We start from the raw sequence: 25,172 nt of genomic DNA on the forward strand, positions 1-25,172 counted from the left end.
AATGTCTTTCTTCCCCAGAGTCTCAAGGTCGGTGGACTCGGAGGTTCCTAGACTCAGCAAGTCATTCTCCTCTGGCTGCCATTGTCCCACAGCTGGGGACACAGCCAGGGATGGAAAAACGTACTCACATTCATCATCCCATTGGTTAGATAGAGTCCGGTTTTCAGCAAACGCCCTGTGGCTTGCTGGCAGGGAAACACAAATCTCTTCCACCAGCCTGAGCAGCACTCTGGTGGACTTGATGTACAGCTTGTCTGCCAGGTGAGGGACAGATGTTTTTAACAGATGGCCAAGTTTCACCAGTCCAGCCTCTCTCAGTCGAACTCTCAGGCTGGCTGAAGACAGAACCTGAGAGGTGATGATGGTGTTTCCAAAAAGTGGCTCTTCAAAGAGCCACATCCCCGGTGTGGTCCCAGTCTTCCTTTTTGAGGTTAAAATCTGCCAGGCCTGGAGCACCGACCGGTAGAAAGAAGTCAGTCCGGTTAAATCCACAGCCTGAGGCTGTATCAGGAACAAGTGTCTGTCAAAGCCTAGACGTCCAGCTTTCCTCAGCAGGAGACAGGCAATGTCCGTCCATGGCAGACCAATAGTGTAGAGCAGCCTCTGGGTGGTTTGCAGTCTGAATGCTGCAACACGAGACATGATGTCCACGAGTCATTGTCTTCCTTCCTGCACAGGAAGATATAGGACAGCAGCCCGGGTCCAGTGCCGCCCAGACCAGAAAAAGTCCACGATTTTCCTCTGAATATCTTCGATCAGGCCTCTTGGTGGAGGTAGGACAGTCAGCTTGTGCCAAAGGGCCGAGGCGACCAAGTTATTAGCAATGCGAACCCGACCCCTGTAGGAGAGCTGAAAGAGCAACCATTTCCATTTGGTTAGTCTGGCACACACCTTCTCCAGAACACCCTCCCAGTTCTTCCTTTCATATTCCTCAGTCCCCAGAAAGACGCCTAAAACCCTGAGTCCCTGTCTTCCCCAGCCCAGGTTCCCTGGTAGTTTTGGCGTCTGTCTGTCTGTCCAGTGTCCGATAAGTAAAGCCTCACTCTTTTCCCAGTTGATTTTAGCAGAAGAAGCTTTCTGATATATTGTGAGGCTTTCCGTTAGGTTGTCTATGTCCGTCTGGTCCCTAATAAACACGTTTATGTCATCAGCATAAGCTGATAACACCAGTGGAGGTCGCTGAGGTAAACCAGGTAATAAGATACCTTGCATTTTTGACCTTAGTCTGCAAAGGAGGGGTTCGATGGCTATAGAGTAGAGCTGTCCAGAGATGGGACAGCCCTATCTAATCCCCCTCCTTACCTTTACTGGACCGCTCAGTCCTCCACCCACCTTCACCAAACAGCAAGCATCTGTGTACAACAAACCCAGCAGTGACAAAAAAACCCCACCAACACCAAAAGCCCTTAAAGTGTTAAAAAGAAAACCATGTTCCACCCTGTCGAACGCTTTTTCTTGGTCCAGTGAGAAAACCCCAATATCAAAACTATACAATTTGCACATGTCAAACAAATCCCTCATTAGAAACAGGTTGTCCATGATGGACCTATCCGAGACACAGTAGGATTGGTCCCTGTGGATAATCCCATCCAGCACTTTTTTGAGCCTGTTGGCAAACACCTTGGATAATAGTTTGTAGTCTGTGCTCAATAGAGCTACAGGCCTCCAGTTTTTTAAGAGCGCCAGATCCCCTTTTTTGGGGATGAGGGAAAGAACGGCGCTCCTGCAGGAGGCTGGCAGTAAACCTGTCCCTGAACACTCCTGCAGCACATCCCACAGGTCAGCACCCAATACCTTCCAAAAATGTTTGTGAAAGTCTGCAGGTAAGCCGTCCAGCCCCGGGGTCCGACCAGATATTAACTGTCCCACTGCAGTGGTCAGCTCCTCCAGCGAAATTTGGGCATCCATGGAGGTCTTGTCCTCAGGACTCAGCTGAGGAAGTCCCCGCAACAGCTCATCCTGGCACCCTCTGTGGATGTCCTCCGCGCTGAAAAGGGCGCTGTAAAATTCCACTGCATGCCTCCTCATTTCAGCCTGGTTTGTGGTTGTTTTTCCATCAGGCAGACGGAGACAAACCATCTGCTTTTTCCGAGAGACGGATTTCTCCAAATTAAAAAAGAAAGCGGTGGGAGCATCAATGTCCCGGACGGTGGTGAAACGTGCTCTGACCAAAGCCCCTTTTACCCTCTCCTGTAACAACATGCTGAGTTCCTGTCTTTTCTGGTGCAGTGTGTGTGTGTCTGTACTGCGGTGTGTGTGCAGTCTGTCCTCCATGTCCCTGATGTCCTGCTCTAAGTGCTGTATTGTCTTTCTGACCTGTGTTGTGGAGTGACTGGTGTATTGCTGACAGAAAACCCTAATATGTACCTTACCTACCTCCCACCACTGACTCAAAGACTCAAAATCACCCTTCCTCCCTCTCCAAATTTCCCAGAAAGCCTCAAACTTTTTACAAAAATCGGTGTCGTGCAGCAGCTTAGTGTTAAAGTGCCAGTGCAAGCTGTGTTTGGGTGTTTGTGTGATGTGAAAATCTAAAGTGACTAAATGGTGATCAGCAAAACCTACAGGATAAATGTGACTGTTTAATAATCTATTACTATAGGACTGTGAGATGTAGACCCTGTCTAACCTGGCTGCACTCACCCCCCCATCCACCACCTTCACCCATGTGTATTGTCTGTCTTTTGGATGTTTGACCCTCCACGCATCCACTACCCCCACCTCCGCTCCCAGCTGCCTCAAGGCTGCAGCAGACCGCAAGTGGGGCTCCTGCCCGGTCCTATCCAGGGTGAAATCTGTTGTGCAGTTCCAGTCTCCTCCCATAACTATGCAGTCATCTTGACTGCACTGCTTCACAAAGGCGGAGACCTTCTGAAACAGGTCCAGTCTTTCTGAGCCCAGGTTTGGGGCATAGATGTTGAGGAGGCAGAAACTGAAGCCTTGAATTTGGGCTGTGACAGCCACAGCTCTGCCTGCCATGATCTCAGAGGTGGAGGTGATGGTAATGTCCAAGCCCGGAGAGACCAGAGTGGCCACACCTGCAGACAGGTTAGTGCCATGCGACAAGGTGTGATGGCCTCTCCACCACAGACCCCAGTCCACCTCATTGCTCATGTCACTGTGTGTCTCTTGCAGGAAAATAATGTCCAGCTTTTTGTCCGAGATCATCTGTGACACTAGTTCTCTTTTATTTTGGTGTCTCCCACCATTTATATTTAAAGTTCCTATTTTTATTTTATCCATAGGAAATAAATAAATAAAGACAGAAAGTGACAGAGGTAGCAGTAGAAAAAAGATCCCATTCATCATCATCATCATCATTATCATTAATTTATGCACTCTTAACCGTTTGGACCCTTTTCCTTTCTTTGTTCTTATTGTTTTTCTTTAAGCTGTTACGTGTTTCCTTAATCTATAACGTTTTTTTTCATCCAAGATGTCGAGACCGACCATCTTTTGTAAATTTTTTACAGAATTTATAAATTTGTCCGGATCTGGAAAAAAATCAGTAATTTTTACAGATTGCCCAAAGGTTTCGTCTAAAAAACTGTCAATATCCTCTAATGAGTACATGTCACCACTGTACTGTGAGTCTGCTACAGACAGACAGTCCGATTCGGAATCACACTCCATCTCATCTTCCTCCTCACCCACAGTCACACCTGCCTCCCCCCTTCTCACCTCTGCACCAGCAGCCAGACTTTGGTCAGACTCTGGTACCTGTCCACCACCGCTGTGTCCCCCACTGACCTCCTCTGCTACTGTCTGGACCTCCTCTGCTCCTTCTGGTGTTCTCTCTGAAACAGCCGAGCTGTCTTCAGCTGCTGCCTCAGCTGCTGTCTCAGCTGGCTGCTCCTCAGTCTGTCTCTTGGAGGTTTCTCCTCCATCAGACTCTATCAGAGGGGCAGGGTTGCTCCGCCGCCTCATCTCCGGAAACCGCGGCGGTGTGGGAGCTTCCCTCAGCGGGCCTGTGAGGACAGGCGACCCGCTTGTGCCCCACATCCCCGCATTCAAAACATTTTAAGTTCCCCGTGCTAGCATACACCATGTACAATCCGTCACCATGTCTTACCTTAAATGACACGTCCAGTGTTTGTGACGGACAGGTGAGGAACATGAACACCTGCCTGCGGAACGACTGGACGTGTCTAAGTTTATCGCTCTTGCAGCCTAAACCCACTGTTTTGAACCCGCTCACCATTTTTCCGAAGCGATGCAGCTCCTGCTCAAGCGCCTCATTGGGGATGAACGGTGGAACACCGGAGACGGTGACCCGTGTGGAGGGCACGGCGAGCGGGGACACCTGCAGGTACAACCCGTTCACCGTCACACCACTCGCCAACAAATCGGCCACCATTCTCTCCTCTTTAACAAAGACCACTACTCCTTTGTTCATTCTAGAGGCGTGGGACAGGTTGGCGTGCCCAACCTGATCTCCCACAGCCAGGAGAACTTCCTCCACCGGCACTGCCGGGTCCGGCTGAATCCGCACCCCGTGCCGGATTGAGAGGGAAAGCGTCCCCGAGGACGCCATCCCTGCCGTGAAACACGGCTAACCCTCCACCAAAACACACACGCACACAAAAAAGAAAACCTACACTTAACTACCCAGACAAAAACCCACAAATACTCACATCACAAACACACACAAAAAATACAAATATTTGTACAAATACAAAAAACAGTTAGAAAATGCTTTCAAACTCACCACACGCTCTCCAGACTAACTCCCAGCATGCACTCAGACAGGAAGGGAGAAAGAAAGAAAGAAAGAAAGAAAGAAAGAAAGAAAGAAAGAAAGAAAGAAAGAAAGAAAGAAAGAAAGAAAGAAAGAAAGAAAGAAAGAAAGAAAGAAAGAAAGAAAGAAAGAAAGAAAGAAAGAAAGAAAGAAAGAAAGAAAGAAAGAAAGAAAGAAAGAAAGAAAGAAAGAAAGAAAGAAAGAAAGAAAGAAAGAAGGTTTTTGTTATGCCTGTTTGGTTAATAACCTAGATCTTGACCTTTAGTGTTTTTGTGGATTGTTTTCAGTTCTTGGAGTACCTTGGTTTTTTGTTCCAATCCTGCTGGCCAACTTCTCTGCTCACCAGGCCAGGTTTTTCTCTGTGTGAGAGTTTATGTTATCAAATTAACTTTTGTTTAAGAGTTTTCTTTCTCCTGACTCTGTGGCCGCACCGGGGTCCACACTTCCTTTGGGTGTGACACTGAAATTGATTATTATTGGATCATCATAAACTGGTGTGATTTGTATAATAATGACATGGATTCAATTGGACTTGTACTAAACTTTGTAACTTTCTTTTCAAAGTGCGTGTAGATTACTTTTGTTATGCATTGGTACTACATAAATCTGAATTTATTTATGCCTGATGATGTAGTTCAATGCTGTCAAACAAATTTTCATAAATATTTTTTTTATAAATCGGGGGCAACACTAAGAAGGGCTCAAAAAGTAGGATGAATACAGTGTAAAGTTATGACAACATTCAGCACTGTGAACTCTGCTCCTCCTAATGGAACAATGTCACCAGAGCAGCCAGGTGTTATTTTTTCCTTACACACTCAAGACTTGCCAGGTTGAGATACAGATTAAATTCATTTAAGGGCAACCTCCACTGAGTCCAGCATGTATCCAGTGATGCTTTTTAGGTGGACCATTACTAGCTGTTCAAAGGACTTCATGACAACAGACGGGAGATTGGACTGAAGACACGTTTTGGTGCAATCTGTTGGTTTCCTTAGCAAGGATATTGTTTTTGAATTGGCTCTATATGAATGAATTGGATTATTTTGAAAATAATTCATTGAATTTCATTGGATTATGATAACAATGAATTGAACTCAAATTGGCTTAAATTGGACTATATTATTTAAGTGCCTTGAGATGACATTTGTTGTAATTTGGCACTATATAAATACAATTGAATTTAATTGAATTTTAATAAAGGGGTGATCAAGAAAGCAATAAGTCATACTTAAATCTTGAAATCAGGCGAAGTCAGGTCATCCAAACAGTTAAACCACACTAATAAATATAATTTATGTAATGATTACAGAACACTGTATTCCTAAAAATATGAACATTTTTACATAGAATACACATAAAACTGTGCAAACATTTTTAATTAAGGAAATATAGCCTATATATGTTAAAACAATAAACTTTTCATATTAACAATATTTATTTATTGATCTATTATCTGTTAATCCATTAGTGTGATATGTTCTTTAAATGGTTATGAAAAATATTTATATTGGCTAATACTACTGTATAATAAATAATTAATAATTAATTCGACTTTAGAAATTCAACATGCTATACAATTAATCAAACCACAACAGTCTTCTGAAATAGGCTATGCTCATGCCTGTACTGACATCTTCTGCAAAAGTACAACCAGATTAGAAATGGAATGAATCGTAACATCATATCCCACACCGGATCAGTCTCAGGAGATAATTGGGGTCGAAAGTCAGTGTTCTGCGTCCTGACTTGTCTGCAGTGAGCTCTGATGCATGCGGTCTTATGTCAGACAGCCCGCCGTGATGGTCTCCACTCCTCCCACTCATTTCTGTACTTCTTTAAGCGTTTTCGCTTAAGGGGAAACGCTGTTGAATCGGGTGTAGCGGACATTTTTAAAAGGCGCGGGTGTTGTTCGCTCTGGTGACAGCACCACCCACAGGTCGCCAGGAACAGTTGACCGGAAGTCCTGCGCAAATCCCGCCCATACAGTCAACGATCCCGCCACGACAATTTTACTGGCCTTCTTAGTTTTTCCGGGGATATCGCGTATTGGTTCAATACGGAAGGCGACATTTATTTGACAAATAAAGGACGATTCCGTATTTTACGGGACGGGCGGCAACCCTTGTCACTGGCCTGTAGCCATTAAGTCCAGTGATGGAGGGTTTCTTGTGAACTGGAATCATCGTGGAGCACATGTCAAGAGATCTGTTAAAGATTTGTGTGAATACTGGAGCCAGTTGGTCTGTTTGGACCTTTTCTGTTTTTTTTTGTTTGAGAAAATCCCGGCACACATTCTCTTCACTTATAATAAGTGTTGTGTAAGTGCATTGAGGGCATAAATGCATAATTTAAATACTTTCAACCGTTAGTGTTGTCAAAAAACGCAAAGGAAGACGATGGATAAAAATATTTTTGTGCGATCCTGAGGGGGGGCTGATTATCTCGTTGCGTGTTGCTACCCGGAATGTAGGTCGAAGCGGACTTGTGTTTTACCGTAAACATTTTCATATTTCGTAGAATAATTACTACAGTTGCTACGGAGGAAATTAATCTGGATGAATGGCATGATTTTGGATCACAGGAAATGTCCGACGCTACTTTTGATGAAGTTTCCGTGTTATCGGCCATTTACTGTGGAGAAGGAGAGTTTCATTTGGTTCGGCAGTCGGGTAAGTTAAAAACCAAGTTAACCCAGTGAACGGCTCTAACTCAACAGTCTAACACACATTATTTTATGTTCACTTTATATGTATGTAAGTGCCATTCGTGTTCGTTTAAGAGTAACTTTATCTAATAATAATCAGCGTAATCTTATTCTGGCACAAGTAACACATTATAACATGTTTCTAAAAAGTGACTTATAAATGTTGATCCAGGCGTGGATGTGCCTCAGTCTGCTCTTATGTCTTCCTTGTAGCTCAAGATGGGTTTGTAGTCCGAATCAACTGCTCAGGTGGAGGAGACAAGGGGCAGAATGTGAGCGTGGTGTTCCATCTGCACCCAAACTATCCATCTTGCCCCCCTGACATCTCCGTCTCTTCCACGGGTCTTTCTAGGACTCAGTGTCACAACATCAGACAGAAACTACTGGATAAAGCTGCAGCCCTGCCCTCAGAGCCAATGGTTCATCAGCTGGTAGAGTACTTACAGGTAAAAGACAACACTTCCAACAACTGGTTTTTGAGTATGTCACAGACTGAGTTTATCGACTAAGATGCCTCTTTGTCACCTGAGCTCATGGACCCAGCAGATCAAAATCAGCCGAATCACACAAAACTACACATTATGTTTATGGAGACATTCATGAAATCTTTTTCAATCGCCCATCTGCATGTTTACTGCTGCTTTGAAAATGAACTGGTTGCATATGACTGATTAATATTGTCCAATTAAAGGAATATTCTACCAAAATATTCTCTCAAAAATAACTTTTAGAAAACAAGGTATATTATGTCTGTGGACAACATTGAATTATGTTTGCAGGTGATGTATCTGATGTGTTCTACTCACAGCAGCAGTGTGTGGAGCTGACAGAAGACCACAAAACAGGAGAGGATGCAGTGAAAGATGAATGGGTAGCAGTACTTTTGCTGGACCACATACGATCTCGAAATCATTATGTTGGACTCCTGGAGCGTTGGAGCCAGCAGCTACAGCTGACTGGGAGGTTATTACTTGGACAAAATATTCTTGTTATTCTGCAGGGAGCAAGATGTGATATTAAGGTACTTTCCTTTATGTTTCACTTTAAAAAGTCAAAACATGCAAAAGGAAAAATGATTATTCTGATATCATTATGAAGATAATTGCCATAAACTTAAAGAACAGCACGTTCTTTCTGTCACGGGCGGTAAATGAATCCAGAGTGTGACGATGTGTAACAGGGAGGTGTTTTCTCAATCGACCCAACAACAGCTCTCAGTAAAAGACTTGACTATTGGACTTGGAGCTTTCTCCTGAACTGTTAATTCATGAACGATGCAGTTCTTCTACAAAAGGAATGCCAGTAAAATGTATAAAAATCTAATTGCAGGTCAGGAAATAGCTTGAGAATAGCTGGAGAATTAGGGCTTTTTCCCTGGACACTCCTCATAAACACTGATATTTTGCAATGACATGTATTTAGACATAGTTATTTAGAGGCGATACATTTGTAAATCCCTTAGAATTTAAGTGTTACTGCAGATGAATGTACTGATTTCTCTACTATGATCATTTTCTATCAAATTTGCTACAGTTTTATAAAAATAATCTTTTGACTCATTTTTTGAGGTTAATTGCACTGTGCAACAGCTCAAACTGCAAAACCAGTCTAAACCAAACTCCTGTCAACAGGTGATTTAATGGACATTCAGCCACAGTTGAAATAAGAGACTTGTTCAGGTTTCATTTGAGCTGTACAGTAATCCATTGTCTGCTTAGCATTATTTATTTAACATTTGAAAGACATTTAATCAGAAATGTCATCTTCTTGCCTCATGTCACTGTGTCATTAAACTCTAATAATATTTCTTCAGGAGTTTTATCGCCGGTTGAAGACGGTTAAAGTGGATGTGGACGCATCAGGCAAAAAATGCAAAGAGAGGATGATGAAAGTTCTTATCGAAACCACCTTTAATTTCTCCTGTCAAGATAGGTATGCATCACAGACACGTGACACTTCTGTAGCAGAGAAATGAAATACTGTTGAGACTTGTAGGACCATATAATCAGTGCTGGAAAACAATGGTTTTACTGCAGTTTTCATGACCTTTCTCTGTCTCTCTAAATGTCTAATGTCAGTCTCCAGGGTTTTGTAGTGAGGAACTACCACTCATTGCCAGAGCTGACTGCAGCTTTCCAGGAGCTGAACATGACTGAGCTGTGTGAGCAAATACTGCCAACATTAAAGTGACTGATGTGGGAAAACTGGCTGCCCAGTCTTTACAAGACTTAAATAAATGTAAACGATATAAGCCTCCTCCCGTTCCCAACTAAAGCGGATCACCGCATCACTGCACCACCCACATCAGTTCCGGAACAGAAGCAAAGGAGCCGATGGAAAAAATATTATTGTTGATGCTTCTTTTGACTGTTGGTTTTCATTGATTAAAATTTCACAAGACAGAATTTATGTAATCAACAGTAAGCTCAAAAGTTATTATTCCCCCTTTTTTTCCCCAAATGCTCCATTCTTAGTCAGCCAAGTTTTGGACAGCTGGTTATTTCAGAGTAAGTGAAGCCATTTGCAATAGAGAGTGTTTTGTATTTAATGGATATGTTGAATTATTTAGGCTTTGCTGTTACATTTGCTTCAAAGTCAGTTTGATCAAGTCTGCAATGGAGATGCATTTTCTTTAATTACAATTGTACTTATACAGTCCCAAATGTTGGTGTTGTATAAATAAGCGGAGAGGAAGCAAACATTTCCTTATGAGCACTTTATGATAGTGTGGGGAAATAAGTTACCTCCAACAGCACCAGAGTCAGTCAGGGGGTGGCAGGATGGAGGGGAGCGAAGGAAAGAAAACTTCCAAAATCTCTTCTCAGGAATGAAATTAATTTCTACAGCACTCAACAACTGATTTAAATTAGCACCGTCGCCTCACAGCAAGAGAGTTCCAGGTTCAAACCACAGCTGGGGCCTTTCTGTGTGGCTTTTTATGTTCAAGTACTCCAGCTTCATACCTCCTAACATGCATCTTAGATTAAATGGAGAGTCTGAATCCTCTCTAGGAGTGAGTGTGTGTGGTTGTTTGTCACATCTGTGGCAGCTACGATAGGCCCCCATCCCCACAACCCTGAATTGGATTAAGTGGGTATAAAAAACGGATGGATGAAATAAATTGTAGTTGTGGGTAGGTCATGTGACCTGGACAACATGGGATTAAACCAGTCTACACAAAAAAGAAGCTAATGACAAGCTAAGCTAAACTTGGTAGTCCTCATCACAGATGTGTACAGTGGGAATTTGAAATCCTTGGTGTTGGTACAGTCTAGTGGTAGGATCAGTAATGACACTGATATAATGCTGTGTGTGCTGAATGGGTTGTCTGTTTTCTGAGGGAAAAAACATTCTGAAACTTTAAAAGATGTTGATCTGTTTTAAACAGTTTGAAGTGGTGTTATGAGGAATGAAGCTGGGACAAGACTATGGCTTAAGCTTCACCAAAATGAAGCTTGAGCGCAGGCTCAATAAAGAAGATGGTTTTTGCAGTCTGTCTCTGATTCTCTGTGGTAAATATGGGCTAATTCTGCTGATCTCTTCATCACTTCTGTTTTCCCATGATTTCAAAATAATTCCATCATTAATTTACACAGCAATGCACTTACCCAACAATCTTTTTCTGAAACAATCAGCCTTTATCCATAGTTCTTTAAATATCATGGTAGCTCTACCCCTCTGCCTTTCACATGGCCTTCCTCCTCCCCATCCTCATCTTGGCTCTGAAGCAGTTATTCCTTTAGTAATGCCACTGCTTTATAGCTACCATGATTTTCATGAACAGAGGCTGGAAGATCAGAGGGATGTCCCTCATGTTTTACCTCCTCAAGCACTTCACTCTGCATCATCATAGAGTTTTCTGTGTTGGTAAAGAACAAGTGGAATAAAAAAATCAAGTCAAATCAAGGTCATGCATTTTTTGGGTAAGTAACACAGCTTACTGGAATTCAGACAGTATTAATGTAGATGCATACATTTGGATAAAAATGTGTTCTATGAAAAAGCATTTTGAGTCAGTGTTTTTCTTAAAATTATACACACACACACACACATATATATATATATATATATAACCTATTCACATCAAAAGTCATCTCAGGACATTTCCAAGTTCAATAGACAGATTGGCGTAGACCAGCTTAGAGATAAGAGAACAGGACCGACACGTCAACAAACATCGTAACTCAAGGCCAAGAATACATGCTATGGAAAAGGGAAAGACAAAGTTAATGATGAAAAAATAATGATGTATTCATACATTAGAGGAGAGAGTGGAGAAAGCAGAATGACAGGAATTGTTCAGTGTGTCATAAACTGAAGGAAGAGATGGATTTTAAATTCCCTTCCAAACTGTACAGGTAGTCCAAGAAGAAAAGAAAAATACCTGGATTGATTTTCATCAGAACTGGAGCATTTTTTTCTTTTCTCACTCATTTCTCACTTTTCTCTATCCCTGATACTGTATGAACTGCACTGTGCATACACATGCACAGCACTAAGCGGTTAAGGCTCACCAATACTGTTATGTTTTAACTCAGCATATATACTGATGAGACCCTTTTTTTTTTTAGAACACAGATTGTTTGATTACTTCCCAGTCTTTGGTTTGATTCCCAAACACTCAGAACTCCTGCAAATAACTTTTGGTAGTTCCTGCCTTTGATATACACTCAACTGGCCCAGACAAATCTGTTTACTATGGAGTAATTGGCCTCCTCACTTGCTCCTGCTGAGAAGTTGACACTAACAGGAAGGATGATATAAAGCAGAACAAACTTTCCAACTAAATAATGAGAGCATAATCTTAATTCACAAAAATAACATCAGTACAGGGAAGAGACAAACATTTCTGGTCTCAAGTTAGACACTGAGAGGATGTAAGATGAACACATTCCAGCTGGGTCATCTGAACTATTTCAACCTTAGGTCAGTCACCACTTTACAGCTGTAGTTTCCTTCTAATACACTTGAGACTATATGACTGTAACATATGAGACTGACTGATTCCCATGTTTAGTGGCATTCTCTGTCCTCCTCCAGTACTGATCTCTGTTAACAATTTCCACATTTGTAAAGACCTATATATTTTCTTTTCCTTTTGTATCATCAAGTGCAGCAGCTTTAGAAATATCTTTAGAACCTGATTTGCATTTAGACAGCTTCTGCCCAGTTGATCTGTCTGAGCTAAAAGCAGCAATAGTCTCTTCTAAACCATGAACTTGTATTTTAGACCCAATCCCAACCAGACTGTTCAAGGAGGTTTTCCCCTTAATTGACACTTCCATACTGGATTTGATCAATCTCTCTTTGTTGACAGGATATGTACCTCAGACTTTTCAGGTTGCTGTAATTAAACCTTTACTTAAAAAACCTACTCTTGATTGTGTTGGCTAATTATCGACCTATATCCAATCTCCCTTTTTTGTCTAAAATTCTTGAAAAAATAGATACAGTTCAACTTTGTGATCATTTACATAGAAATAAATATGTTTGAAGAGTTTCAGTCAGGATTCAGAGTGCATCATAGCACAGAAACAGCACTGGTGAAAGTTACCAATGATCTCCTCTTAACCTCTGACAGCGGACTTGTTTCTGTGCTTGTCCTGTTGGATGTCAGTGCTGCATTTGATACGATCGATCACAGCATTCTGTTACAGAGACTTGAACATGTTATTGGCATTAAAGGAACTGCATTAGGCTGGTTTAAGTCATATTTATCTGATAGATTCCAGTTTGTTCTTGTAAATGAAGAATCTTCCTCAAACATTAGAGTAAGTCATGGAGTTCCTCAGGGTTCTGTGCTTGGACCAATTCTTTTTACTTTATACATGCTTCCATTAGGTAACATTATTAGACAGCATGGCATAATGTTCCATTGTTATGCTGATGATACTCAGCTGTACTTATTTATGAAACCAGATGAAACCAACAGGTTGGTCAGACTACAAGCCTGTCTTAAAGACATAAAGACCTGGATGACTCAGAACTGTCTGCTTTTAAATTCAGACAAAACTGAAGTTGTTCTCTTTGGACCTGAGGGCTTCAGGGAGAAATTGTCTAGTTATATAGTTACTCTAGATGGTATTTCCTTGGCTTCTAGTTCTACAGTGAGGAACTTTGAAGTTATTTTTGACCAGAATTTATCATTTGACACACATATAAAACTGGTTTCTAGGACTGCCTTCTTTCACCTTCGTAATATTGCTAAAATCAGGAACATCCTGTCTCAGAGTAATGTGGAAAAACTGGTCCATGCATTTGTTACTTCAAGATTGGACTACTGTAATTCTTTATTATTGGGCTGTCCCACATATTCTCTGAAAAGCCTCCAGCTGATCCAAAATGCTGCAGCCAGAGTTCTGACGAGAACTAACAGGAGAGCTCGTTTCTCCAGTTTTAGCTTCTCTTCATTGGCTCCCTGTTAAATTCAGAATAGAATTTAAGATTCTTCTCCTCACATATAAAACTCTTAATGACCGAGCTCCATCATATCTTAAGATCTCATTGTAAGATATTTTCCTAACAGAGCACTTTGCTCCCAAACTACAGGTTTACTTGTTGTTCCCAGAGTTTCTAAAAGTAGAATGGGAGGCAGAGCCTTCATGGAATAAGCTGCCAGTAAACGTCTGGAGAGCAGACACCCTTTCCTTTTAAGATTAGGCTTAAAACTTTCCTTTTTGATAAAGCTTATAGTTAGGGATGGCTCAGGTGATCCTGAAACACCCCATAGTTAAGCTGCTGTAGGCTTAGACTGCTGGGGGACCTCATCTGTCACACCTTTCCTCACTTTGTTCTCTTTTTCCCCCTGTTTAATTTCTCAAATGATTTTATGTACATGTGACATTATTGTGGTCATTAACTTGTGTTTCTCTGTTCCAACAGATATCCTTTGAATGGCGTTATGGTGTTTTTTGGTGTCTTCTCAAACCCCAGCTGGTCGAGGCGGATGGCCACCCTTCCTGAGTCTGGTTCTGCCAGAGGTTTCTTCCTGTTAAAAGGGAGTCGTTCCTTTCCACAGTCGCCACAGGCACACTCAGGACGGGAGACTGGACTGAAGACACATTGGTGCAATCTTTTGGTTTCCTTAGCTAGGATATTGTTTTTGAATTGGCTCTATATGAATGAATTGGATTATTTTGAAATTAATTAATTGGATTTCATTGGATTATGATTACAATGAATTGAATTCCAATTGGCATGAATTGGACTATATTACTTAAGTGCCTTGAGATGACAATTGTTGTAATTTGGCACTATATAAATAAAACGGAAGTGAATTGAAATTTTTTTTTTCTTTTCAGTTATTGATAAAAATATGATCTGTCTATTCGGTGCCAATGGCCTGATCCAATAGTTGCATTGGGCTATGAATAGTTTGATCTTTTCCAAAACATCAGACTAGTGTTTAAGACCTCTTAAAGTGCAACTTTTGTTGTAGTTACATACTTGACATCTGATAAGTTTGTCAGCTAGGGTGATCAACGTTCTTTTAGCTAAAAAAAAGTAGCAATTATTCTTTTGATTATTATTCTGATTATGTGCCAGCAATTAATATGATCAATTATGATTGTTATCACCATTTATTAAAATTATTGTAGAAAAGGTGCAAGTACACATTAAAGATTTTTCCTCCCTGCCTCATACTTTTTAGTGTCGCTGGAGTCCTTCCTATGTATCACCAGGTGAGGGGCAGGGTACAGTCCGTCATTTTGTCAACACAGACTCAAACCAGATAAATTCAGTCACACTGACTGAGGGGGGTCTCCAAGTTTCCATACAGGGATACTGGAAGCCATGGTCCTACCATCCAGAGGAACTAATGATTACCCAGTGTTGTTTTGCAGCACTCAGGTCTAAAGACAATCAATTTGAATTCAGAAGCACAAAGTTAAGACTCATCTAGACATTAAGATCTTAAAGACATGCTGTCTGATTAATTGGTTCAATCTTGCCTCATGCATAATTTCAGCTGAGTATCATAAGTAATGGAAATCTATGCTCTGCTGCCTTATAATAGATCTTATGTAAGCATGAATAATGTGAAAAGGACCGGCCCATTTAAAAGCCAGCAGAATTCCAGAACCAACTCTGGTGTGAAGAAAAATAATTGTTTACATGATAAATATGCCTAAACCAGATGCTGTTACCTTAACCCCAATAAACATGATTAATTTCGCTATTCAGTGCTTAGATCAAACAGGACAAGTATGGACACAAGTCTGAGGACATGAGAGGACCATTGGTAACTTTGACCAGTGCTATGAATTCTGACTGAATTTCTGTCAAGCAGATTTCTTTGATGCAAATTGTCATAAAGTTGATAAGCAGCAGTTTTCTTTGTGGATATGGTCTATATGTAGCTAAGACTTGCAAATACTAGTTAAGACTGGATCAACAGTAAGTCTTTCCTAAACAAAGGTTTGATTACAGCTAACCTAAAAGCCTGCAATACATAGATTGCCAATCAAGCTAAATTGATAGACTGCATTGTGGAAGTGCGACTAAAAAGAAAAACTTCCTTGTCTGGTTGGGATGGGGTCTAAAAACAAGTTTATGGTTTGAATGAAACCACTGTTTGATCGGACAGTAACAGGAGGGAAACGGTCGAAACTTTCTAAGTGGAAAGCTGGTCACCGGCCAGTGGACTTCTTGGAAAAAGAGACTCAAAAGCTCAAAGTTAACTTTTTTTTTTAACAAGTTTATATTATAAAAGAAAGCTTTGGGCTGGAAAATCATGTCCACATAATGATTGCATCATTTTACAAGTCATTTTGTGAAGATGAATAAAAAACAACAACAATATATTTTGAGGGGAATAAATGGAGGTAGTTGTCAAAGGCGCTTATGGCGTCAACCATATGCTTGTTTTCTGCAACCGTGCTCTAAAATGCTGAAAGAAACATCCGACTTCATCCAAACTCCGAATTCGGTGGTGCTTTGTCTTTGAATGTTTTACTGAAATTTTTTCGACATATTAAGTAACCCGAGGGAAGCATTTTAACCTATTTTATATGATGGAGCAAATGACTAGATCGTTAGTAATTGGGTCCAGGTAAGTGCGTTACCAGCATCCAATGCGCTGATCCTCTGTCTCTCGCCTTTGTTTCTCACAGCGCCTCGGAATGGGGACTTTGTATCCAATCAGAGTGAATTTGGCGATGGCCTGATTACATGACGGACTTATAACGAAAAGTTACACTGCCCACCAGATCGAAAACACAAGACGAGAACGCAGTTCGACACCAGCGTGTGATTTCCCAGCTTTGAAGTCACGATGGCTTTGTTTTTTCTTTTCATTATATCTAATCTTGACTGCAGTCGTTCTGTGGTCCCAGAACGCGGGGACTTTTTCACAAACCACTGGGCAGTGCGGATCACAGGTGGTCCAGAACAAGCTGGTAGGATCGCAGCTAAATATGGATACAGAAACCTGGGACAGGTATTGGCAATTTCCCCGCTCAGTTGTTTGGCACCTCTAACTGACGGCGACAACGGAGCTCAAGCTCAGTCTGTTGAGTCTAAAAGCTTTAAAGTATTGAAAGTAATAGCTAAGCCAAGTGCTACTTTATTTGAAGCGTTGATAATAATGTGTTAAATAGCCCTGTTATTATAATAAATAACTTACACCGATGACCACAAATTTCACATATTAAAATGAACGGTTATACGTTCACCAAATGTTCATAGATTTGGATGTGAATGGGTGTCAATGTTATCATCGGACTGAATAAAACTCCCTTGTTAAGATGAGTTTAATGGTAACATTTTCAGTCTTGTAGATGTGTCCTCCTCCAGAGGGATCATAGTGCATTTTTTCAGCATCTTGCACAAAATGTATAACCTCTAATCTTTTATACTTCCAACATTAAAAGTGCGCATGATACCCCCAGCCAAACAGTCTCTTTATCCTTATACTGCCGTTAATACCACATAACTAAATAAATAATAAGGCGATATGTGGACAGATATTATAGCAGTTGTTATAGTCATAAGATTGCATAATTTGATTATTTACAGTAGAGAAATTGGGCTCAGACTTACTGCACAAATATTTCTAAAATAATTTTTACATTTAAGTTTCACAGTTAACAAAGATTTATGAATCTGTGTATACTGACATTTACTGCACTACTATAATCATCTGGTCCATAACAGGTTCTGAAATAGCTTAATTCAACCTTGGAGGAAAAACAACACACACTATATTACATCCTGTCATTATTAATTTACCAAAACTAAGCTAAAACAGAGAAGTGGTGGATGAAAACTCAGCATGCACTTCCAGGAATTAAAAGGGTTAGTAGTAGCCAGGTCCTGCCAATCAAATGCATTTGGTTAACTTATCAGTAAGTGTGGCCACTTCTATAAAAGCAGAAGCATTCCAATGTGTGTAAACACAATGCAAAGCCAGAGAGACATCATCAAAATTCTTGGAGAAGCAATAATTCCTCCAATCTGGGAACAGTCAAATGGCCATTTTGGAGTCTATAATTTAACAACAGTAGGAATGTTTATTCATAAGTGAAAAACATTCAAGACAGTTGGCAATCTTCCCACGAGTGGACTTCACAGCAAGCACTTCATCCTTGCTGCGAATAAACTATAATAAACCAAAGAGTGATATCTCAGACTCTACTGGCCTCAGTTAGCCTGTTAAAATAATGATGGTCCCATCAGATAATGGTTGAATAAGTATGACTTTGGAGGGGTTGCAGGAGAAAGCCTCTTCTTTAAAAAGAGCGTGGCAGAACACCTTGGTTTGCAAAGTTCCAAAACCACAAGACTTTTGGAATAAACAAACGTAAAGTGGGGCGGTTATAATGCACAGCACTACATTTGGAAAAAAACAAACACCTCATACCATCTGTCAATCACTTTGGTGCAGGTGTCATGACATGGTCTCCTGCAGCCACGACCTGGGCACCTTGCAGCCATTGAGTAACCATAAACTCGTCTATATACCAAAGTACTCTAGAGTAGTATTTGATGGCATGTGTACGATGGCTAAAGTTTGGCCAAAATTGGGTCTTGTAACAGGACAATGATATTGTGCACAGATGCAAATCTACCGTAGAATGGCTAAAAAAGATAAATAAACAAAGTGTTGCAATGGGCAAGTTAAGTCCAGAAGTCTGATTTAAATGCTTTTGTATGTACCTCAGTGAACTAAACCAATATGGTGACGAAAAGATGGCCTAAATTCTTCCAGAATTATATGAGAAATTGATTGTGTTTTTTACAGAGGTATCACTTAAATTTTTATTGCAAAAAGTTGTTCTAAAAGCTGAATAATCAGGGGTTTTACTTAGTTTCTTAAACACTTCTTCTGCATTTTAGCTTGGTATTTGTTAAATGAATAATGATATGGAATAATGTGTTATGTATTAATGTTCATGTGAGATTGTATTTACCTATCTTTAAGGCCTGTTAAGAATCAGATTATTTTTGATAATGTCCTCTTACATATAACTATAAGAGCAATTTTTTTTTCGCGACTACAGTAGTGCAGTAAAGAGCAGTTGGTGCAGATGGAAGCAAAATAGATGCTGTAGGTACTGATAGTTGTTCAAAAAATGGCGATGAGAAGTAGAAAATGAAATTCTATAATGTTGATAATGAACAATATATCCATGTGGGTGTATTTGTAATTATTTTTACTTTTTTGTTTTCTCTATTCAATTGTATTTTCTGACAAAGATCTTGTAGAACCAAGATGTTGCTTGCACATATAGTTCCTTCTCTTTTAAATGGTGCCCTACTCTTTTACAAATGAATGTGCACACAATCAAGTGTTTTTTTCTTTCTGTCATCAATAAAATACTATATACACGATACGAATGTACTTGATAGCACTAGATAGGTCTGCAAGCCTTAAAAGAAAGATTTCTGTGACTCAGGGCGGTAGGGAGAGAATTCAGTCAGAATAGCTTATATTCTGAAAATAGAGTACCCTGTGCCAGCTGTGCACATGTGCTAAGAATTCTGCTCTCATTTTTGGTGCAAAATCAAAAGAGAATATGCATATTTGTTGAATGACATAATATAGCACATACAGATGGACCAAATGTGCTTTGAATGTAGAAACATTTGAAACGTGAAGTTTTTGCATGGTCTTTCACTTCTGAAAAAGTTCTGTAAACGTAATTTAGGAAAAGCAACTCTTTTAAGAGACCATAGACAGAGTACTAATGCTACATATACTGATTTTCAGTGTTATTGTTCTAAGTATCTTGATACTGCTGTTGGATTTGTTTGGTCAGATAGGAAGTTTGGAGGATCACTACCATTTCCACCACAGCAGAGTGGTTCGCAGAGCTATATACTCTTTGAAGGGCCCCCACAGCTTCATCAATATGGATTCCAAGGTAAGTCCTGGATCAATTTCAGTCAAGTAGACTCAACATGAACAGCGGAGAAAACTCCATACTTGCCTGGATGCACTTTAAAGTACTGCACTGATAGCGATTCACATATTTCTGAACTCTACTAGCACAGATGAGAATGCTTCTCCATATTGTTTCTGGTGTGAATGAAAAAAGCCTGAATAGTTTAAATGAAAATTTCAAAACAGTTAAACTTTGGCAGCATTGTCCTTTACATAGTCAGCTCCAGAGTCTCAGAAACAGTCCCCACCACAGAGCCAGTCTCAGTTTGTTCAGTTTCTTTGAGGCATTGGCTCTGATGCTGCTGCTCCAACAGATGACAACAAAACATCTTGCACTCTCCACCACAGAGGAAGATAATATGGAGGATATGCAGCATCTTGGTACATACATTGAAGGACCTAAGCTTCCTCAAATAGTATGTTTTGTTCTGTCACATAATGTAGACAGCCTCAGCATTGCACTTCCAGACTTCTATATTGTCCAGGTAAATTACCAGGTATCTGTCCTCTACCTTCTCTCCCAGGATGGAAATAGTGTTTGGCTTATTCCCGGTCCTCCTTAAATTCATGATGATTCATGATCATGTTTAAGATGAGGTGATTGTTCCCACACCATGCCACAAAGTTATAAACCAGTTACCTGTAATCAGCTTCTTGTCCATCACTGACACACTCAACAATAGCAGTGTTATCTGAGTGATTCTGGAGATGTCAGAACTCTGAGTTGTACTGAGGTGTACAGAGTGAAAAGAAATGGTAAGAGTACAGTCCCCTGTGGTGCTACTGTGCTGCTGACTATCTTCTCAGACATACCATTTCATCTCAGAAACTATGCTCACTGTCAGGTAGTGAGTAATCCATGTGGTTGTGGAAAGCATAATCTGATTCTCTTTCACCTTGAAACCTGTGATCTTTTTTTTTTCATCCCTGACTTCACATTGTTCTGCCGTAGCTTTTTTTTCTCGCTTAATTCTGTACATCGCTTTACTCTCAAATTTATTTATTTTTTAAACAGTCCTCAATAACTCTCTGTCTCCCTCCCAGAGGGCTTTCTTTTTTATGTTCTGCACCTTTTTCAGGTCACTAAAAAAAGTTTACTTCATAAGTTTAACTTGTCTGACAAACATTTAGCCATGACATTGATATCACCTCTATGTGGCTCACAGTTAATTCCTGTCTGTGCTCTAGTTGTTTTCTTGTTGTACATATGAAGCTTTGCTTAATCAACAAGCAGCCAAAAAACAATTGATTATCTGCAACTATGAGGGATCCACAGAAAAGAAAACTCATACAAATATAATTTTTTATTGAAATAATAAAATATGTGATATTATTGATATTATATTATATTTATGTCTGTGTGTGTTCTTATGGGTGATCATGACAAAATGGACCCTCTCCATATATGGCAGTGTTTCTTAATTCCGGTCCTCATGACCCACTGCCCTGCACGTTTTCGATGTTTCCCTCCTTCACCACACCTGATTAAAATGATCAGCTCATCACCAAGCTCTGCAGTGGCCTGATAAGGAGCCATTCATTTGGCTTTCATAATTCAGAGTTAAATCCTTATTTACAGATTGTTTTAAAGGTCACTTTAACACACCCATTGAGTTTCTACTACAAAGGCTCAACTTCCGTTACTGTTGAGAGGGACCTTGCTGTTGACCTTGTCAATGCTGCCATTTCTGTTTCCATCACCAGGTGGATTGGGCTCAGCAGCAGGTAGTAAAACCAAGAGTGAAAAGATATGCCCAAAGAGAGCCACACTTTCTTTACTTCAATGACCCTAAATGGTCCAACATGTGGTACATTGTGAGTATAATACACTTATTATTCATACACGTATATTAATTTTGACAAATCAAGACATTTTATCTATCTATCTATCTATCTATCTATCTATCTATCTATCTATCTATCTATCTATCTATCTATCTATCTATCTATCTATCTATCTATCTATCTATCTATCTATCTATCTATCTATCTATCTATCTCGCTTCAGCACTGCAATGAAAAGAACAACAGCTGTCGTTCAGAGATGAATGTTCTGGCAGCCTGGCAAAGGGGATACACTGGCAAAAATGTGGTGGTCACCATTTTGGATGACGGCATAGAGAGGAGCCACCCAGATCTAGTTCAGAACTATGTATGTTATTTGAGGTCATGTATGTTTTGACTTCAATTAATGACCAGAATCTCTTTCAGCCTCACTTATTTTTTTGCCATTCCACTTCTGTCTTGTATAACTTCTGTAGGACCATCTTGCAAGTTATGATGTGAATGGGAATGACCATGACCCTACACCTCGTTATGACTCCCGCAGTGAAAACATGTAAGAAAGAATCAAACCAACTCCTGTCACATTCTGCCTAAGTCTGTGTTTCGGCTCCATCCATCCATCCCATCCTATTTTTTTTTACTTTTCTTTTTCTGCCCCAAACCCAAATAACAGAAATTTGTTTACTTTCAGCATGAACAAACTATTGCAGCACCATGACGGGTTCTGGGAATAGGCTTTATACTGCTTTGAAAGATACATTAAAATTAATAAAATCTATTTCAATAAAACTTTGTCAATCCCAGGTGGGACATTTTTTTGCTGCAGTATAAATGATTGTATTGACAAATATCAAAACAAAAATCAATTAACAAGCTTTAATAAATTTGAAGAGTAGTAATAGAGTAGTAGATAAAGAGGTATGGCTGAGATCTTCAGAGAAAATTGATTGGGATGTTGAATTTGTAGCTTAGTAAAGTATCTCTTATTTTTTTTTGGACAATTTTCAACATATATTATCAAGATTTGCCATGTCAACGCAATAGTCATTTACAAATGGGGGCAGCTAAGTGAGCTTTCCAAAATTCAATTAAATTCAATTCAGTTTTATTTATATCGCGCCAAATTACAACAAATGTCATCTCAAGGAACTTAAATAATTTAGTCCAATTCAAGCCAATTGGAGTTCAATTCATTTTATTATGTTTTTTCTTGCCTCTAATAGGAACAAGGCTTATTTTAAATTAGCTTTTATTCGCACCTAGCTGCAATACCTCAGTCACCTGTCTAGTGAGTTACACACCTCCACACAATAATTTGAGGACACTCAGTTGGAGTTTTGTCATGTGACTGGTGTGAAATTTAAATACAGATTTACAGAATTATAAATTCACATAAATTCAGTTGGTCAGATATAAAAAGCTATAGATGTAGATATAGTTCAGTAGTTCAGTTTTATTAATATAGCGCCAACTTAAAACAAATGTCATCTCAAGGCACTTAGATAATATAGTCCAATTCATTGTCCTCATAATCCATCCATCCATTTTCTATACCCGCTTAATCTGTCGTTTGGATCGCGGGGGGGCTGGAGCCTATCCTAGTCCAATTCAATTCAGTCCAACTGGAGTTCAATTCATTGTCCTCATAATCCATCCATCCATTTTCTATACCCGCTTAATCCATTAGTCAGGTTGCGGGGGGTGGGGCTGGAGCCTATCCCAGTGGTCATCGGGTGAGAAGCATGCACACTCACTCCTGAGGGATTCATGGGGAGAACATGCAAACTCCACACAGAAAAGCCCCAGGAGGGGATCGAACATGGAACCCTCTCGTTGTGAGGCGACGGCGCTAACTACCACCGTGCTGTGGAATGGAAATTTATGCCATGCAATCTCTGAAATCTATTGGATAAATATGACTTAAATCATCCTAATGCAGTTCCTTTAATTCCAATAACACCTTCAAGTCACTGTAATGGAACGCTGTGATCGACAGTATCAAATGCAGCACTGAGATCCAACAGGACAAGCACAGAAAACAAGTCCGCGATCAGAGGCTAAAAGTCCAATAAAGCCCAAAAAAGGAGGAGGAAATGCTGTGGATGTTAGGCAGAAGCAAGACGGAAGAATAGATGGAAGAAGTACAGGCCAGGTTAGAAAGAACATCAAGAATACAGTATTATGTGTTTCACTGAGACATGGCTGCAGGAATATATACCAACGCCTCACTACCTGACTTTAAGATGATACAAGTCAACAGTTATTAGGAGCAACAGCAAAACCAAAGGTGGAGGTATCGCAGTGCTTGTTAACAACAGATGGATAAGGATAAGGTAGTCCTGGACATACCACTCTGAAGGAGAGGATCTGTACCCGGGACATTGACCTGCTGGCTGTGAGTTTCTGTGCATATTATCTACCAAGAGAGTTCACTTGTGTTATTCTGATAGCAGTGTATATATTACCTAGCGTTGCTTGACATAATCTCAGACATCATCTGCTCAGTCATTGCCAGGCTATAAACAAAATATCTCAACATATTCGTGGCAATTTCTGCGGATTTTAACCAAGTCTCCCTCTTATCTTTTCAACAGCCTTTCAACAGTTTGTATTACATCAGAAAAAATAAAAAGTTGGATTCATTCTATGCAAATGAGAAAATGCATACAGCTCTTCTTCCTCCATCAGACCACAGTCTGTCTTTTCCTCCTCTCCATACACTGATTGTTAAGTGAGAACTTGGCACAGTACAGACTATGAAAAAATGATCTTGGTAGGCTGAAGATGATCTGCGGGGATGCTTTGAGTCCACAGACTGGAATTACCTCTATGAGTAACATGGAGACAACATTAATGCCATCTCTTAAGTGTATGACAGATTACACTGTCTTCCGTGTGGAGAGTATTATTCCCAGGGACGGTGAGGTGCTTCCCCAATCACGAAAACTGTCTCACCAGTGACTTGAGAGGCTGCTAAACCTCAAAAAGAAAGCCTTCAGGGATGGAGACACATATTTATTGAGGAGTGTTCAAAACAGTTTAAAAAGAAGATAACAGTGAGCAAAAAGGTTTACGGAAAATTATTGAAAGCAAGCTCCAACAGAACAACGTGACAGATATGCAGTCAGGGATGAAAAAGATTAAAGGCTTTAAGGTGAAAGGATCTGACTGATGGAAGCCTGGACAGAGCAAATGAGCTAAACATGTATTTCAACAGGTTCAGATCAGACCAACACTAAGCATGCTCCTCCCCCTGGCTTCAGCAACACAGACCTTACACCCTCCCTGATGAGTAATACAGATAATACAGAAGTTGATTGAGTAATACAGATACCTGGGAGTCTACCTGGACAGCAGACTGAACTGGAAATGCAACATAACATAACATACTGTACTTCTTCAGGAAACTAAGGTCCTTGAATGTCTGCACTAAAATGTTGAATATTTTCTACTAGTCTGTAACGGAGAGTGCAGTCTGTTTTTCACCCTTCTGCTGGAACAGCAGCATCATAATTGTTATATTAACATAAAAAGGCCCCAGTTGGGATTCAAACCAG

At 40.2% G+C, this 25,172-nt stretch overlaps 3 protein-coding genes and 1 pseudogene across 6 annotated transcripts in view; all 4 read left to right on the forward strand.

The window, feature by feature from the left end:
* The window catches only part of tdp1 (tyrosyl-DNA phosphodiesterase 1), a 330,936-nt gene extending 308,014 nt beyond the window's left edge, over positions 1-22,922 (forward strand). Inside the window, exon 15 of the mRNA XM_072381044.1 lies at positions 22,909-22,922. The gene's annotated coding sequence lies outside the window, so the exon portion shown is untranslated. The remainder of the gene's footprint in view (positions 1-22,908) is intronic.
* LOC140302299 (uncharacterized) overlaps positions 1-25,172 on the forward strand; it is a 334,032-nt pseudogene that overhangs the window by 121,844 nt on the left and 187,016 nt on the right.
* rwdd3 (RWD domain containing 3) lies at positions 7,189-11,412 on the forward strand. Of its 2 annotated transcripts, none has more exons than XM_072381030.1 (5): positions 7,189-7,410; positions 7,659-7,891; positions 8,257-8,466; positions 9,259-9,377; positions 9,524-11,412. In XM_072381030.1, the coding sequence occupies exons 1-5, from the start codon at positions 7,326-7,328 to the stop codon at positions 9,633-9,635; spliced, it is 759 nt and encodes a 252-aa protein (XP_072237131.1). In that variant the 5' UTR covers positions 7,189-7,325; the 3' UTR covers positions 9,636-11,412. The 2 variants fall into 2 exon arrangements, with proteins under 2 accessions (XP_072237131.1, XP_072237130.1); XM_072381029.1 differs by having other exon boundaries at positions 7,194-7,410; positions 8,254-8,466.
* The window catches only part of pcsk6 (proprotein convertase subtilisin/kexin type 6), a 171,998-nt gene continuing 163,446 nt past the window's right edge, over positions 16,621-25,172 (forward strand). For all 3 annotated transcript variants that reach the window (XM_072381035.1, XM_072381036.1, XM_072381034.1), the window contains exons 1-5: positions 16,621-16,884; positions 19,706-19,810; positions 21,535-21,645; positions 21,839-21,982; positions 22,092-22,168. In XM_072381035.1, coding sequence (XP_072237136.1) covers positions 16,720-16,884; positions 19,706-19,810; positions 21,535-21,645; positions 21,839-21,982; positions 22,092-22,168 — 602 coding nt within the window. In that variant the 5' untranslated portion in view covers positions 16,621-16,719. The remainder of the gene's footprint in view (positions 16,885-19,705; positions 19,811-21,534; positions 21,646-21,838; positions 21,983-22,091; positions 22,169-25,172) is intronic.

The sequence above is a fragment of the Leuresthes tenuis genome, unplaced genomic scaffold, assembly GCF_036924035.1.
Source record: "Leuresthes tenuis unplaced genomic scaffold, fLeuTen1.0.hap1 SCAF_2, whole genome shotgun sequence".
NCBI classification, from domain to species: Eukaryota; Metazoa; Chordata; class Actinopteri; order Atheriniformes; family Atherinopsidae; genus Leuresthes; species Leuresthes tenuis.